Here is a 17,727-nt window from a genome sequence, read left to right on the forward strand (position 1 = left end):
AATCATGAACACTCTTACTGACAGTTGTGGCTGCTGTGTGTGATGTATTGTTGTCTCTACCGTCTTGTCCTTTGTGCTGTCGTCTGTGCCCAATAATGTTTGTACCATGTTTTGTGCTGCTACCATGTTGTGTTGCTACCATGCTGTGTTATGTGTTACTGCCTTGCTATGTTGTTGTCTTAGGTCTCTCTTTATGTAATGTTGTGTGGTCTCTCTTTATATAGTGTTGTGTGGTCTCTCTTGTTGTGATGTGTGTTTTGTCCGATATTTATATTATTATAATTTTTTTTATCCCAGGCCCCTGTCCCCGCAGGAGGCCTTTTGCCTTTTGGTAGGCTGTCATTGTCAATAAGAACTTGTTCTTAACTGACTTGCCTAGTTAAATAAAGGTTAAATAAAATAAACAGGAAATGCCAACCTGCGTTTTGTTGACGGTGTTGGAAAACTTAGGTGTCAGGTGCAGCTCTAGAATCTCCCATAAGTGTTCAAATCTGGTTGAGATTAGACCCACTAATAATTACATTTTAGCAAAATAGTGATCTATGAAAAAAATTAATATATATATATATAATAAATTCAGAACCATTCATGCGTAATGCACATTCACTAATAAATGACTAACTTATTGGAGCAGGCTTTAGAAAATGAACACAGGTCACATAAACAATCTCTCAAGCACAAACCCACATTCTAGTGAGTAGCCAGCTAATCCTTATATTTCCAGTTTAGCCAACTTGGATCTCTTTGCTCGCTAACAAAGCAGAACAGTTTAATTGTTATGAACACACCCATCTGACCGTCTCCAACAGCACGCTAGCTTGTCAAGCATGCACTTTGTTCAAATGTTGAAATCAAGTGGCCTACCTTATTTCTCAAAATGAGAATGAGTTGCCAAATCCTGATATAAATTGTTATTTTTTCTGCTTATTGCACATTTATCAAACAACAGACTATGCAGCTAGTATAACAGTGTTTTGCTCAAATGTTGCTAGCGGTACACAGTATAGCAATGCCGCACGCGACAAACTGCTAATTAATTTTTCCAGAATCAATATTCATTGATACTCCTGTTTTAGTAGTGTCTGCTAGGCCGCATTTGAGGAGTTGAGACATAAAAGGGTATCATTAGAAACGTTAACTTCTCCTCTATTAAATAACGTCTCCATGTGTTTCGGTGTCCATATGACCGATTCGGTTGGGCCAAACCTCAAATGCAAATAGTGAGTTGACACCGCTTGTCAGAGAGGAAGTGATCTGTCATCTTTGAAGCTAAGCATTCTGGGATTAAACCCCTCCCTCTGCAACTGGATTCTGGACTTCTTGACGGGCCACCCTCAGGTGGTGAGGGTTGACAACAACACATCCGCCAAGTTGACCCACATGGGGGCTCCTCAGGGGTGAGTGATTTGTCCTCTCCTGTACTCCCTGTTCACCCACAACTGCGTGGTCACACACACACACACACCTCAAAATCCATCATTAAGTTTGCAGACGACATGACAGTGATAGGCGTGATCACTGACGACGAGACAGCCTACAAAGAGGGGGTCAGTGACCAAGCAATGTGATGCCAGGACTACAACCTCTCCCTCAATGTCAGCAAGACAAAGGAGCCATCGTGGACTACAGGAAATGGAGGGCCGACCATGCCCCCATTCACGTCGACAGGGCTGCAGTGGAGCAGATTGAGAGCTTCAAGTTCATCAGTGTCCACATCACTAAGGAATTATTATGGTCTACACACACCAACACAGTCGTGAAGAGGGCACGACATCCACCTCTTCCCCCTCAAGAGGCTGAAAAGAGTCTGCATGGGCCTTCAGATCCTCAAAAAGTTCTACAGCTGCACCATTGAGAGCATCTTGACTGGTTGCATTACCGCTTGGTATGGCAACTGCTTGGCCTCCGACCGCAAGGCACTGCAGAGGGTAGTGCGTACAGCCCAGTACATCCTGCCATCCAGGACCTTTATACCAGGCGGTGCAGAGAGTAGTGCGTACAGCCCAGTACATTCTGCCATCCAGGACCTCTATACAAGGCGGTGCAGAGAGTAGTGCATACAGCCCAGTACATCCTGCCATCCAGGACCTCTATACAAGGCGGTGCAGAGAGTAGTGCGTACAGCCCAGTACATCCTGCCATCCAGGACCTCTATACAAGGCGGTGCAGAGGGTAGTGCGTACAGCCCAGTACATCCTGCCATCCAGGACCTAAATACCAGGCGGTGTAGAGGGTAGTGCGTACAGCCCAGTACATCCTGCCATCCAGGACCTCTATACCAGGCAGTGTCAGAAGGCCCTAAAAATTGTCAAAGACTCCAGCCACCTAAGTCATAGACTGTTCTCTCTGCTACCGCACGGCAAGCAGTACCGATGCACCAAGTCTGGAACCAACACTGAACAGCTTCAACCCCCGAGCCATAACACTGCTAAAATAGTTAGCTATCTACATTGACCCTTTTTAAACTATAAGGCGGCTTTAAGCTCCACGCCGTTGATCTATGTGCGTGCGTGCACGTGGGTGGTCTTTTTTGGGGGTAGAGGACTCTTTTTGTTGCATTACACCCAGAGAGGAAGTCTGCTTTGTGTAGTGTACAGTATATCCACTAGGGGGCTTGGGGAACCAGAATAGCTTACCAAGCAAGAGGAGCCTTGTGTTGTGGATATCCACTAGTGGGACCCAGAGTAGCTTACCAAGCAAGAGGAGCCTTGTGTTGTGGATATCCACTAGGGGGAACCAGAGTAGCTTACCAAGCAAGAGGAGCCGAGGCACTCTTTTTGACTCTAGCTAGCGACGATGTTTAAACTTCCGTATCTGATGTTATGCCTGTTTACAAATCCTAGCTATATGCCGGGCTAGTCTGGTGTTCTATGCTTTTTGACGCTACTTTTTAGCCAGAGAAGCAAACATGTCTCTTTTTGAATTGCAACTGCCAGAGTTTGAACAACAACAGCTTGAACTGTTATTACTAATGAGGAGGAGAAGGGGGGGGGACTGAGAAAATGTCAAGTTCGTCCACTGAACACTACAAGAGGGGACAATGGAGAATACACGTCTCTTGTCCAACCAATGCGAAGCATTGACGAGGAAAGACATTTTCAATACTTTCGGATGTTGTTTGCCAGATTTGACGACTTGCTTCAGCGGCTTGCCCTTCACATTTCGCACAAGATAATGCACAGCTAGCCAGTAAGTACTGCAGAAAGGTTGACTGTGACCCTTTGGTTTTTGGCACTGAATATTTCCCACTCAATGTCTCCCATCCAGAAAAGAGCTGATTTCACATGTTCTAGCTAGGTCTGCTAAACATAAGATCACAAACACACACTGACTGTACAAAAGGACTCATACTGTATCTGGCATATTGCTGTCTGTCTGACAATGTTTCACATGAACACAAAGCCAATCCAGTTGTCTGACAATCGGTGGGAAACACACCAGTGGCAGCTACACTCGTCGTCTCCTTAACCCTTTTCAGATTGCAAACATACCGGTCCCAAATCTTTCTCCATGTTTCTTTAATATCGGTATTGGTGTTCACTTCGTGATATCTCCCTCCAGCTGTCTTTTGCTTGCCTGTCTGAAATATAACCACATCGACAAGGTCCTCGTATTGTCTCACCAGCTCGCACAGACGCTCCTCCAAACTGGACATAGACATAATTGTGCAAATCTCTAAATAAAAAGCACAAAAAAGGAAGCTTGTAAGAAGTACAAGCGTGTTTATACCAGAAGTAGCAGAATGTCCATCTCTGCTGTGTTTATACCAGAAGTAGCAGAACGTCCATATCTGCTGTGTTTATACCAGAAGTAGCAGAACGTCCATCTCTGCTGTGTTTATACCAGAAGTAGCAGAACGTCCATCTCTGCTGTGTTTATACCAGAAGTAGCAGAACGTCCATATCTGCTGTGTTTATACCAGAAGTAGCAGAACGTCCATCTCTGCTGTGTTTATACCAGAAGTAGCAGAACGTCCATCTCTGCTGTGTTTATACCAGAAGTAGCAGAACGTCCATCTCTGCTGTGTTTATACCAGAAGTAGCAGAACGTCCATCTCTGCTGTGTTTATACCAGAAGTAGCAGAACGTCCATCTCTGCTGTGTTTATACCAGAAGTAGCAGAACGTCCATCTCTGCTGTGTTTATACCAGAAGTAGCAGAATGTCCATCTCTGCTGTGTTTATACCAGAAGTAGCAGAACGTCCATCTCTGCTGTGTTTATACCAGAAGTAGCAGAACGTCCATCTCTGCTGTGTTTATACCAGAAGTAGACGAACGTCCATCTCTGCTGTGTTTATACCAGAAGTAGCAGAATGTCCATCTCTGCTGTGTTTATACCAGAAGTAGCAGAACGTCCATCTCTGCTGTGTTTATACCAGAAGTAGCAGAACGTCCATCTCTGCTGTGTTTATACCAGAAGTAGCAGAACGTCCATCTCTGCTGTGTTTATACCAGAAGTAGCAGAATGTCCATCTCTGCTGTGTTTATACCAGAAGTAGCAGAACGTCCATCTCTGCTGTGTTTATACCAGAAGTAGCAGAATGTCCATCTCTGCTGTGTTTATACCAGAAGTAGCAGAACGTCCATCTCTGCTGTGTTTATACCAGAAGTAGCAGAACGTCCATCTCTGCTGTGTTTATACCAGAAGTAGCAGAATGTCCATCTCTGCTGTGTTTATACCAGAAGTAGCAGAACGTCCATCTCTGCTGTGTTTATACCAGAAGTAGCAGAACGTCCATCTCTGCTGTGTTTATAGCAGAAGGGATACCGGAAAAGATGTGATACAGACACAGCGGCGGAACTTCCGTTGAAAAAATTAAAATAAAACTGACCCTCAGTATTCGCAAGGAATGATACGTCCAAAGACGGCGCGTATTACAAGGAGCCATCCCCTTTGTGACGAAAAACGACATTGCAACACTGTGCTATGCTCCGTTGGCCCGTATTGCGTTTTGACTGTAAACACCTTTACTCTTTTAACTCAACATACGCTGGCGTTACTGTTTACTATCTATCCTGTTGCCTAGTTACTTTACCCCTACCTATATGTACATTTCTAGCTCAATTACCTCGTACCCCTGCACGTCAACTCGGTACTGGTACCCCGTGTATACAGCCAAGTTATTACCTCATACCCCTGCACGTCGACTCGGTACTGGTACCCCGTGTATGCAACCACATTATTACCTTGTACCCCTGCACGTCGACTCGGTACTGGTACCCTGTGTATACAGCCAAGTTATCCTTACTACTTACTTATTGTTAGCCACTCCTTGGGCTACAATACCTATTTTGCCAATTGGCCTGGACCCCTTTTACTACACGAAGTCCTGCTAATCCATCACGACTGGACTACTGATGTAATCTGCCCGAGGGTTCTTTTTGCAACAGGCCCCTCCGTCGCGATGTCCCCTGAATGTCCATCTGCTAGCCGTGGTCCACTAGCTTTCTAGAGCATATCGGACTGTTAGCTGAATAGGTCCATTGGCCAATTTATTGGGCAACTATACCCATTTTGCCAATTGGACTGGGCACCTTTAATATACGGAACCCTACTAATCCATCAATACTGGTCTGCACGAGGAGGCTACAACAGACTTCTTACGTCGCGACGTACCTCCAAGGCCCTTCTGCTAGCTTGCTAGGCCTGGCCCGCTAGCTGTCTGAATCGCCGTGTCTCCAGCCAGCTTAACTACTCACTTGGACCTCTATGATCACTCGGCTACGCATGCCTCTCCCTAATGTCAATATGCTTTGTCCATTGCTGTTCTGGTTAGTGATTATTGTCTTATTTCACTGTAGAGCCTCTAGCCCTGTTCAATATGCTTTAGCTAACCCTTCACTTCCACCTCCCACACATGCGGTGACATCATCTAGTTTAAATGATGTTTCTAGAGACAATATCTCTCTCATCGTCACTCTATGCCTAGGTTTACCTCCACTGTATTCACATCCTACCATACCTTTGTCTGTACATTATGCCTTGAATCTATTTTATCGCACCCAGAAACCTGTTCCTTTTACTCTCTGTTCTGAACGTACTAGACGACCAGTTCTTATAGCCTTTCAGCCGTACCCTTATCCTACTCCTCCTCTGTTCCTCTGATGATGTAGAAGTTAATCCAGGCCCAGCAGTGCCTATCTCCACTCCCATTCCCCAGACTTTTGTACCTGTAAAAGGGAGACATTCTAGACCCAAACTGCTACAGACCTATATCGATCCTACCCTGCCTTTCTAAGGTCTTCGAAAGCCAAGTTAACAAACAGACCTTCTCCGCTATGCAATCTGGCTTCCGAGCTGGTCATGGGTGCACCTCAGCCACGCTCAAGGTCCTAAACAATATCATAACTGCCATCGATAAGAGACAATCCTGTGCAGCCGTATTCATCGACCTGGCCAAGGCTTTCGACTCTGTCAATCACCACATTCTTATCGGCAGACTAAACAGCCTTGGTTTCTCAAATGACTGCCTCGCCTGGATCACCAACTACTTCTCAGACAGAGTTCAGTGTGTCAAATTGGAGGGCCTGTTGTCCGGACATCTGGCAGTCTCTATAGGGGTGCCACATATTTCAATTATTGGGCCGACTCTCCATACAACACTCCTTCCGTGGTCTCCAACGGCTCTTAAATTGTAGTAAAACTAAATGCATGCTCTTAAACCGCTGCTTGCACCTGCCCGCCTGCCCAGCATCACTACTCTGGACAGTTCTGACTTAGAATATGTGGACAACTACAAATACCTAGGTGTCTGGTTAGACTGTAAACTCTCCTTCCAGACCCACATTAAGCATCTCCAATCCAAAATTAAATCTAGAATCGGCTTCTTATTTCGTATCAAAGCATTCTTCACTCATGCTGCCAAACATACCCTCGTAAAACTGACTATCCTACCGATCCTCGACTTTGGCAATGTCATTTATAAAATAGCCTCCAACTCTATACTCAACAAATTGGATGCAATCTACCACAGTGCCATCCGTTGTCACCAAAGCCCCATATACTACCCACCACTGCGACCTGTACGCTCTCGTTGGCTGGCCCTCGCTTCATACTCGTCGCCAAACCCACTGGCTCCAGGTCATCTACAAGTCTTTGCAAGGTAAAGCCCCGCCTTATCTCAGTTCACTGGTCACCATAGCAGCACCCACCTGCAGCACATGCTCCAGCAGGTATATTTCACTGGTCATCCCCAAAGCCAATTCCTACTTTGGCCGCCTTTCCTTCCAGTTCTCTGCTGCCAATGACTGGAACGAATTGCAAAAAAAAAAAAAAAAAAAAAAAAAAAAAAACGCTGAAGCTGGAGACTCTTATCTCCCTCACTAACTTCAAGCACCAGCTGTCAGAGCATCTCACAGATCATTGCACCTGTACATAGCCCATCCAACTACCTCATCCCCATACTGTATTTATTTAGCTCCTTTGCACCCCAGTATCTCTACTTGCACAGTAATCTTCTGCACATCTATCACTCCAGTGTTTAATTGCTATATCGTAATTACCTCACCACTATGGCTTATTTTATTGCCTTATCTCCCTTATCTTACCTCATTTGCACACACTGTATATATAATTTTTTTCTACTGTATTATTGACTGTATGTTTGTTTATTCCATGTGTAACTCTGTGTTGTATGTGTCGAACTGCTTTGCTTTATCTTGGCCAGGTTGCAGTTGTAAATGAGAACTTGTTCTCAACTAGCCTACCTGGTTAAATAAAAATACTCATTGTGTACTTATTTCCTTGTATTATTATTTTTCTATTATTTATTTCGCTGCATTTATTTCTCTCTCTGCATTGTAAAAGGACCCTTAAGTAAGCATTTCACTGTTAGTCTACACCTGTTGGTTTATTAAGCATGTTGCAAAAACATATATTTGATTTTGAGAGTGGCAGGGGTTTGGTGTGTGTGTGTGTGTGTGTATAAAACAGAAAGGAAGAGGCAAAGCGAGAGGTTTCACTCCGGCCAAAATCTCTCAAAATAAGACCAATGCCTTTCTATGGGCTAATTTTGGACCTAAGGTTGTCGTCTGCCTTCCCACTTTCGTGACAACGACTCCCATTGTTAAGACGGAGGCATCTCGTCATTATATACAGATCTCTGGTGTAAAATGGCAAGGTGCACACAGCACAGCAGGAGTGAAGGAGACAAGACCAAAAAAAAAAGAAAACTTGATTATTGTGATACAGGCATTTGGAATATAGCTCCAAAAAACATGAATTCCATATATATCGCCTAGCCTTAGTTGAGATCTGGTGACGGACAAACAACCTTTATTTTAGCAGTTACCTGTACATTGTGTGAAAACTGCATGGCCACTAACCCTTACTTTGCATCTGAATATAAACATTATTGGATTAGCCTAAAATGTTGAAGAACCTGGCACAGTGATGTCAGACATCATTACTCATTTACAGTGCATTCGGAAAGTATTCAGGCCCCTTGAATTTTTCCACATTTTGATACGGTACAGCCTTATTCTAAAGTGTATTGGTATGTATTTAAAAATATATATTTAATCTACACACAATACCACATAATGACTAAGCAAAAAACATTCAATTTTTTGGCAAATGTACTAAAAAGAAAAAAATTGAAATATCACATTTACATAAGTATTCAGACCCTTTACTTGAGTCTTCTTGGGTATGACGCTACAAGCTTGGCACACCTGTATTTTGGGAGTTTCATCCAATTTTCTCTGCAGATCCTCTCAAGTTCAGTCAGGTTGGATGGGGAGCGTTGCTGAACAGCTAATTTCAGGTCTCTCCAGAGAAGATCGATTGGGCTCAAGTCCGTGCTCTGGCTGGGCAACTCAAGGACATTCAGAGACTAGTCCCGAAGCCACTGCTGTGTTGTCTTGGCAGTGTGCTTACGGTCGTTGTCCTGTTGGAAGGTGAATCTTCGCACCAGTCCTGAGCAGGTTTTCAACATAGATCTCGTTGTACTTTGCTCTGTTCACCTTCCCCTCGATCTTGATTAGTCTCCCATTCCCTGCCGCTGAAAAACATCCCCACAGCATGATGCTGCCACCAACATGCTTCACCATAGGGATGGTGCCAGGTTTCCTCAAGACTGACATTTGGCATTCAGGCCAAAGAGTTCAATCTTGGTTTCCTCTGACCAGAGAACCTTGTTTCTCATGGTCTGAGAGTCTTTAGGTGCCTTTGACAAACTCCAAGCAGGCTGTCATGTGCCTTTTACTGAGGAGTGGCTTCCATCTAGCCACTCTACCATAAAGGTCTGATTGGTGGTGCTGCAGAGATGGATGTCCTTCTGGAAGGTTCTTCCTTCTCCACAGAGGAACTCTGGAGCTCTTTCAGAGTGACCATCCGCTTCGCCCTTCTCCCCCGATTGCTCAGTTTGGCCCGGTGGCCAGCTTGGTGGTTCCAAACTTCTTCCATTAAAGAATGATGGAGGCCACTCTGTCAAAGATTTTTTATAACTAAGCCAAATGAGTCATAGTGGGCAGAACAAGCAAGGAGGTGGGCAGAGCCAAGCACGCGCTAGCGAGATCCTATTGGCGCGTTCTAGTATACATCTACATATTTCCGTTAGGGAAAGCCTAATCTGTGAAGTGCGCATGTGCAATAACTAAATGTACCTTTGCACTCGTAAACAGTACAATTTTTTACAACTTTTGTAAAGGGTAAAGTCTACAAAACTTAGTCTGTTCTGTTCATAAAAGATTTTAGTTTTGGGAACAAAGAACTGTATTGAGATCAAACGTGTAATTGATGGGAAGATTTGCATGTCAGCCAAAATCAATTTTATTCCATCTTCTCCCAATGCCTGACAGTGGGCTTCCACTTGGTAGTGAGTGAGTGGAAACGCCAACCGGATGCTTCACATTTATACATCCAGTGAAATATCTGTCTCAATTGTTCTGTGATTGTGTTCTTGGGGACCTTCAATGCTGCAGAAATTCTTTGGTACCCTTCCCCAGATCTGTGCCTCGACACAATCCTGTCACGGAACTCTACGGACAATTCCGTCGACCTCATAGCTTGGTTTTTGCTCTGACATGTACTGTCAACTGTGGGAGCTTATATAGACAGGTGTGTGTGTGCCTTTCCAAATCATGTCCAATCAATTGAATTTACCACAAGTGGACTACAATCAAGTCATAGAAACATCTCAAGGATGATCAATGGAAACAGGATGCACCTAAGCTTAATTTCAAGTCTCATAGAAAAGGGTCAGAAAACTTATGTAAATAAGGTCTGTTATTTTTTTAATGAATTTGTAAACATTTCTAAAGACCTGTTTTTGCTTTGTCATTATGGGGTATTGTGTGTAGATTGATGAGGGGGAAAAAAATTAACAAAATGTGGGGGGGGGGGCAAATCAAGGGGTCTGAATAGTTTCCGAATGCGCTGTATGTGGACACAATAAGGATACATTAACTGATCATCAATTAACAGAATAACCAATAAAAGGGCTTTCGCACAGTAGCTGTCAGTTAGCTACTGTAGCTACTTACCCACAGCTATCCACTTATTTTACTAGTAGACAACAACAACAACAAAAGCTTTTGGTATGACGTTAACTAGGTACTGCACTTTATAGTAGCAAGTCTATATGACCCCCTTACGAAAAAAAGATTGCAGTAAGGGTGCAGTATAACTGCAGTAATTCTGCAATTACTGCGTCCAAAATACCACAGTCGACTGCAGTTAGTACACTTTTACTGCAGTTTCAAAACTGTCATATTGTTTTTGAATGGTCTCAAAGCCATTATGAGAAACCGTTCTGTTGGGGCTGTATTCGTTAGCCAAACTAGTCTATATCAAGTTACAACATCATTGTTTGATCACATATTACAGCTATACCACCTCCAGCTGGATAATGGTAGTTGACAACACATCCGTTTGTTTTACATGCTCCCATCCAGGCTAATTAGCTAGTCAGTTTACCATGATTATTGTACGTTAATTCACCTGTAAAGCTGTGATTCCTGGCTCGGTAGTATTTACATCAAAGAAGTTCGCTGGAGAGGCATATCTTGCTAAAACAGTATTTTTCCTACCGTCGTTATTGTACTGGTTGTGAGAGGAAGAGGCGATCTCTGGTTCAATTACAAGTGAACTGCTAGTGCTACCTATCTGAAGACCCCTTCCGAAACACAGGGGGTTTGGTCACATGATCTGGAAGATGCCGCATATCAGCTGATTGCATTTTGGGTGCTTGGTTTTGTAGCTAGCTAGCTGGCTTGTTAGCGAAATAACTTTCCATCAAAATTAAGTCAATTATCGTTAGTGTGAAATCATGCCGATTGTCTGGTATGAAACATCACCCCAAACATTGAATTGGTCAAGTTGCTACAAGCGTGAGCCCTGCGTGTTGTCCCATGGAGCAAGCTGGGCTAGTTGTTATTATCAGAAAATGCGCGCCATAATCTATCGTTATTGTGATATGTTTCTTTTTCGCGGTCTCTCCTATTTGGTTAATTTGCAGCAGTTTTGTTAAAAATAAAAAAAAATCCACAATGTTCCAAGCTTTCGTATTCCGGTGTGACGTTTTAAGGGCTCTGGAAAAGTTACCTGCGGCAATATTTTTATGAAAAAAAAAGACTTCTCCCAAAATAATGTAATTGGAAAGTGTTCTGCAAAATAATTCTATTGATGTTAGTCAGTATAATTGTGCACTCGTCCCACCAACTTTCTACATGTAAATATTGAGTCAAATATGCAAAGTTACTTTCACCAATATCTAGCAACGTGTCGATGGTCCCTAACATTGATATACTTTAGCTAGCAAGGCAAGGCAGCAACATATTCAGCAGCTAGTTCGTCGTGCAAGCGTTGAAAGAGGAGAAAGTCCATTGATCTTACGCTCTACCTCAACATGACGACCGTGAGATATTGAATACATTCGCACATTGTTATTGTTACATATTGCTGAGATTGGACTGCAGTGCTTTATACATAGCTAGTTAGTCTGATTAATCATGTTGTAATGGACAATTAATTGGTGAACTGCCTAATGCCTGCAAAATCGTGTAATTGTTCCTTACAAGCCAGAATGTTTAATACCATTTATATTTAAACGTACTCGACCGGTTGTCTGTGCGGTTTGTCCTTGAGACAAAATATCCACAGGAAAGTATAGTTTACCTAAATCAGTATCTGGGCGTTAGGGACCGAAAGCTCCGATTTTAAACTCTCATTCACCAGCTTAACAAGCGTTATGTCAAAATACGTTCGTTGATCACCAAATATGGAGTTTCGTTGAGCAACTATCTTAATTTACCCCCGTAACGGCCGGTATGTACTTCGAAAAAAGGTCTACATTGAAATGTACAAGCAACTGAAAAAAATTGCCTATTTGGAGCCTCCAATGTATTGAGCTGTTGTAGATTTCCGACCTGTGCGTGGCAGTAATGAGTGTTTTTCGGTTGCTTGTACATTAAAAAAAAATGATAATAATCGAATTATATAGTCATATGAACTCCATATTTGGTGATCAACGAAAGTATTTTGACATTTTATAATGCTTTCAGAGCTGGTTAAGGGGAGTTTGAATCTGCGCTTTCTGAGTATTAGAGAGGTCACTTAGATACCGGTTCAGATAAACTACTTTCCTATGAAAGTGTAGTTGTTTTTTATTAAAGATTTGAAATCCGATTTAAAAGAAATGGAAGTTAACACAACACAAATGTTCTCCATCCTCCCCTGATACAGAAAAACATGGTGTTTCATTGTCATGGCATGCTTGGTTCAACAGCTATTGATGAGAGAACCGAATATCTAATACAACAACAACAAATATCGGTGCAGACCCGAACATATACCTAGCTGCTTTATAAAAAGTCAGGTAAACAATGCTTTCCCGTGGATATTTTATCTCAAATTTCAAGCAACTGAAGAACAAAATAAGCTGCACAGACAACCGGTGTAGAGTAAATTTAAATGTAATTTTATTCCACATTCTGACTTGTAAGAAACATTTACACGATTTTGCAGTCACTAGTTTCAGGCTGTATATACCATTTAATTGTGTATTACAGCCTGATTAATCAGACTAATAGCTGAGCTAGTCATTGCTTGCTAACTGATTAGCTGTCCCATACTAACATGAGAATGATGCATAACTCCTGGAATGTGAATTATTCCCACAGAAGCAGGAATTCTTTGTGGACATGACATGTGAGGGATGCTCTGGTGCAGTTACCCGAGTCCTCAATAAACTGGGTGAGTAGCTAAATATCACCCGAGTCCTCAATAAACTGGGTGAGTGTCTCTTACAGCTAAATGTCACAGCAAATCCAGCATTCTGAAACATCTGGAAGAGGTTGTTAAACAGCACTCGCATCCACACACACTTTGTTGAGAATCGTGTACTTTTGGTTTCTATAAATTCAGCAAATATAGATTACTTGTCATATTGACTGGCTTGTTAAAATGGTTTTATTTTCTCTTTCTGTCTTATTTGTTGGCGTAAGGTGGTGTCCAATTTGAGATCGACCTCCCCAACAAGAAGGTGTATATTGAGTCTGACAAGGACACGGACGTGCTTCTGCAAACACTTAAGAAGACTGGAAAGGCAGCTAACTACATCGGGCCCAAGTGAAGAATCATCCTCTTTCCTTTATAGAACAGGTGAACTCTCACCGCCTAAATATATTAAGTGACAATCAATTCAATATCGACCAAAACTTCCCATCCATCCCTACATGTCTTTCTTCTTCTCACCATTTGCAACCTACTTTTAGCCTAATTGTTCTTGTGTCTGTGTGTTAGCTGTTGGGTTGGTGCTTATCTGAAGGATGACAAGGAGAAGAAAGAACCCTCTGACTGCACAACAGTCTTGCTGTCGTGTCTTCATGGATCACTGTAATGAGCTCGCGCTGTCCACTTTATTTAAACACTATTATTTATGCATTTATGGCACCCTATGGACCCCAGTCACTATATAAGCACTGTATACGGAATAGAGTACAGTTTGGGACACATCAACTATGAAAATCCAGTGTGATTGCTGACAAAATTAAATAGATAATGTACCTCTATGGGTTAATGTTAGGCCTACTGTTATGTAAGATTGAAGTCAGTTTTGTGTTAATGAAGCAGCTATTGTAATTCACGTTGATTTGGACAGTTGGGGGGGAAAAGGGCAATCATCCTGTATTAAGGTTTCCTTTCATCTCTGAATATTGTTCATGTTTACCCATATGTAAAATTAAAACGTTGATTCTAGTCACCTGTTCTCTTATTTGTAATAAAAAGGACAGCCATAGAAGGTGTAACTAAAAAGCTGTTTGTTATCCTAACTAGATACTGCGCAAATGCAACAACAAAAAAAGGGGCCAGCATACAGGTTTTTAGAACTTCCTATATTGCGTGAACCTTATTTTAGTGTGGGCTCCCGAGTGGCGCAGCTGTCTAAGTCATTGCATCTCAGTGAAAGAGGCGTCACTACAGTCCCTGGTTCGATTCCAGGCTGTATCACATTCGGCCGTGATTGGGAGTCCCATAGGGTGGCGCACAATTGGCCCAGAGTCGGCCGTCATTGTAAATAAGAATTTGTTCTTAACTGACTTGTATAGTTAAATAAAGGTGAAATACATTTTTTTTAAAGTCTTGCCAGATTCTGATGTGACACGTTGTGCCACTGGGTGGTAGTGTTAGTTCTTGGTTTAATTTGACCAGAGGAGCCATCCCTGTCAGCAATTCCATGGAATTAGACTTGTGTCTTGCACAATGACATGTACATTTTTGCCATGCAAACAACAGTTTTCATCAAAGATAAATGATTGAGCTGTAATGCTCTAATGCAGTGATAAATCCTTTAGTGTTCACGTATGCTACTTGAGACATTTCATAGCCTACCTGAGAGAATATTTAGGAGTTGTGCGGCAATGGCTCTCCTACCTCTGAGAGCTGGTCTGATTAGTGAAGAGAGCAACGAAGGAGAGGGCACTGGAGCCAGAGATGAAGATCCAAGACAAACTGTATGTACCTGATAATGAATCAAATACAGTAGGACCTCATAGGTATCTGACATTCATGCCATCAACTTAGCCTATGTTGCCATTTGTACACACAGTAGTAGGCAGTCAGTCAGCCATTACCGGTACATTTGTTGGGTTATTTAGAGAGAAACATCCACCATTTTAAAAAACAGACTAGGACTGAAGTTATAATATACTGTAATTGAGGTTATACTGTAATTGTGGTTATATACTTTAATTGAGGTTATATACTGTAACTGAAGCTATATACTTTAATTGTAGTGCTACATTGAACTGTTGTTCTCTTGGACAGAACGGGTGTGTACGTCAATGTAGTAAAGTTGAATGAATAGACCACATTCATGACATCTTGTGAGTGGGTCACCGCTGCCTGATGTAACAAATCTTTGAGTTTGATGACAGTACGTCACACTACTGCCAACATACTGTCATTTCAGACACAGTGGCCCAATTGTCGTGCTGTACAGTGATTTGGAATAGCACTGTATTCATCCCAAATAGAACTCTATTCCCCATATAATATAGTGCCCTATGGGCCCTGGTCAAAAGTAGTGGGAATATAAAGGGATATAATAACGATTAATATAAAAGGAATATGGTGGTTTGTGGATGTAGCCGCCTTCTCTCCACAAAAGGACGTCGTCCTGAGTTGACCAGCGAGGTCGTCCTCCTGCGGGGAGGGAAAAACTCCTGTTACATCCTGTGGTCCCTGCCAAAGGAAACACAATTCAGAGAATTGAGCATATTGAGTGCTGAGAGTAAATATGCAAAAGTGGGTATACAGACATGGTTAGACTTGTTGAGATGTTATTTCCGTTCTGCACTACCCACATCATTAGACGAAACTACATTTTGAAGGGAATTATTAAAATAAATGTTTGGTGTCTTTTCTCTGATTTCAAACAGCCAACAACGGACCCGGATATTAAAGCCACAATCTGTAATTAGTTAATCAGCCGAGCAATAGCCTTGCCTCTGTAAATACCATGTCATAGTATGATTGAAGGCGCACAAAATGAAGCAAAGTTAAACGTTAGGGGTTGAGGGTAGCTGAAGGCTGGGAGAGAAAAAAATGAACAGAAGATAGTATATTTTAAATAAGTTGTCTGTGAAATGTATGGTATTTATAAACTGGAAGTAGAAGCCTAAGTGTTGTTGTCCATTAGTTTACTCCAATTAGGAGAGGAGTGGTAGGGTTAGGGGAAAAATAATAAAGAAGGAAAATATATATATTTTTAAATATATATATATTTTGAATAATACATATATTTACTAAAAATGTAGATATGGGGGATTGGAAATGAAGCGGACAATTACATTGATAGAAGCCACAATCTATCTGCAGTATTAAAGCTGATCTTGCCCCTTACATTATTTTGATGTAAATGGTATTTTTAAACAACATCAATCCAGTCCCAGCTACTGATGGATTCTGTGAGGCCTGTCTTTTTAAACAAATATCAAGAATCATACCGAATTCTGTGTGGAGCTGCGGCAATGTTGGACATCAAAACAGCTCAGGCTTGTTTTGGCGTGCTCACAGCAGTGATTTTCTTTGCATTCCGAAGTTGAATGTCTCCTCTGGGCAGTACTGATAGTACTGCTGATAACATGGAGCAGGGAGACTGATCACAGATCAGATTGGAGGGGGGGGGGGGTAACATTTAGAGACGCAAAGACATAGAGACACAGAGACATTTAGTGACAGTGACATTAAGAGACAGACACAGATACAGAGACATTTAGAGACACAGATACAGAGACATATGGAGACATTTAGAGAAACAGAGACATAGAGACAGAGACATTTAGAGACACAGAGACATTAAGAGACACAGACATTTAGAGACACAGATACAGAGACATTTAGAGAGACAGAGACATTTAGAGACACAGAGACATTAAGAGACATAGAGACATTTAGAGATATAGAGACATTTAGAGACACAAAGACAGAGACATTTATAGACACAGAGACATTTAGAGACCCAAAGACAAAGATATTAAGAGACAGGGACATTTAGAGACACAGAGACATTTAGAGAGACAGACACGTTTAGAGAGACGTAGACATTTAGAGATACAAAGACATAGAGACACAGAGACAGGGACATTTAGAGACACAGAGACATTTAGAGACACAGAGACATTTAGAGACACAGAGACATTTAGAGACACAAAGACAGAGACATTAAGAGACAGAGACATTTAGAGACACAGAGACATTAAGAGACACAGAGACATTTAGAGACACAGAGACATTTAGAGAGACAGAGACATTTAGAGACACAGAGACAGAGACATTTAGAGAGACAGAGACATTTAGAGACACAGAGACATTTAGAGATACAGAGACATTTAGAGACACAGAGACAGAGACATTTAGAGAGACAGAGACATTTAGAGACACAGAGACATTAAGAGACATTTAGAGACACAGAGACATATAGAGACACAGAGACATTTAGAGACACAGAGACATTTAGAGACACAAAGACAGAGACATTAAGAGAGAGACATTTAGAGACACAGAGACATTTAGAGAGACAGAGACATTTAGAGAGACAGAGATATTTAGAGACATTTAGAGAACCACAGACACAGAGAGAGATACTTCTCTCATGATCATGCAGACACTAACATAACAGACACATAACCCCTATCAGACCTTCAAATAAAAAAAGACTAGCCTCTAGGAAGAACCCAAAATGGAAGATGTGTTTATTTGTGAGACATGTAGCCAACAAAGCCT

At 42.0% G+C, this 17,727-nt stretch overlaps 2 protein-coding genes across 4 annotated transcripts in view; one reads left to right on the top strand and one right to left on the bottom strand.

Moving 5' to 3' along the window:
- LOC129827433 (proton-coupled amino acid transporter 1-like) overlaps positions 1-11,473 on the bottom strand; it is a 124,876-nt gene extending 113,403 nt beyond the window's left edge. Inside the window, exon 1 of one of the 3 annotated variants that reach the window (XM_055888278.1) lies at positions 11,031-11,473. The gene's annotated coding sequence lies outside the window, so the exon portion shown is untranslated. Of the gene's footprint in view, positions 1-7,151; positions 7,265-10,941 lie in introns of those variants that run through there. The other 2 variants (XM_055888276.1, XM_055888279.1) reach the window with 2 other exon arrangements.
- A 268-nt stretch (positions 11,474-11,741) lies between these two features.
- On the top strand, positions 11,742-14,199 carry LOC129827434 (copper transport protein ATOX1-like). Its single transcript, XM_055888280.1, has 4 exons — positions 11,742-11,857; positions 13,122-13,194; positions 13,446-13,602; positions 13,744-14,199. Exons 1-3 carry the CDS (start codon positions 11,849-11,851, stop codon positions 13,571-13,573), a joined length of 210 nt encoding a protein of 69 aa, XP_055744255.1. The 5' UTR covers positions 11,742-11,848; the 3' UTR covers positions 13,574-13,602; positions 13,744-14,199.
- The last annotated feature ends 3,528 nt before the right edge of the window (positions 14,200-17,727 follow it).

Source organism: Salvelinus fontinalis, chromosome 29, assembly GCF_029448725.1.
Source record: "Salvelinus fontinalis isolate EN_2023a chromosome 29, ASM2944872v1, whole genome shotgun sequence".
Taxonomy (NCBI): Eukaryota; Metazoa; Chordata; class Actinopteri; order Salmoniformes; family Salmonidae; genus Salvelinus; species Salvelinus fontinalis.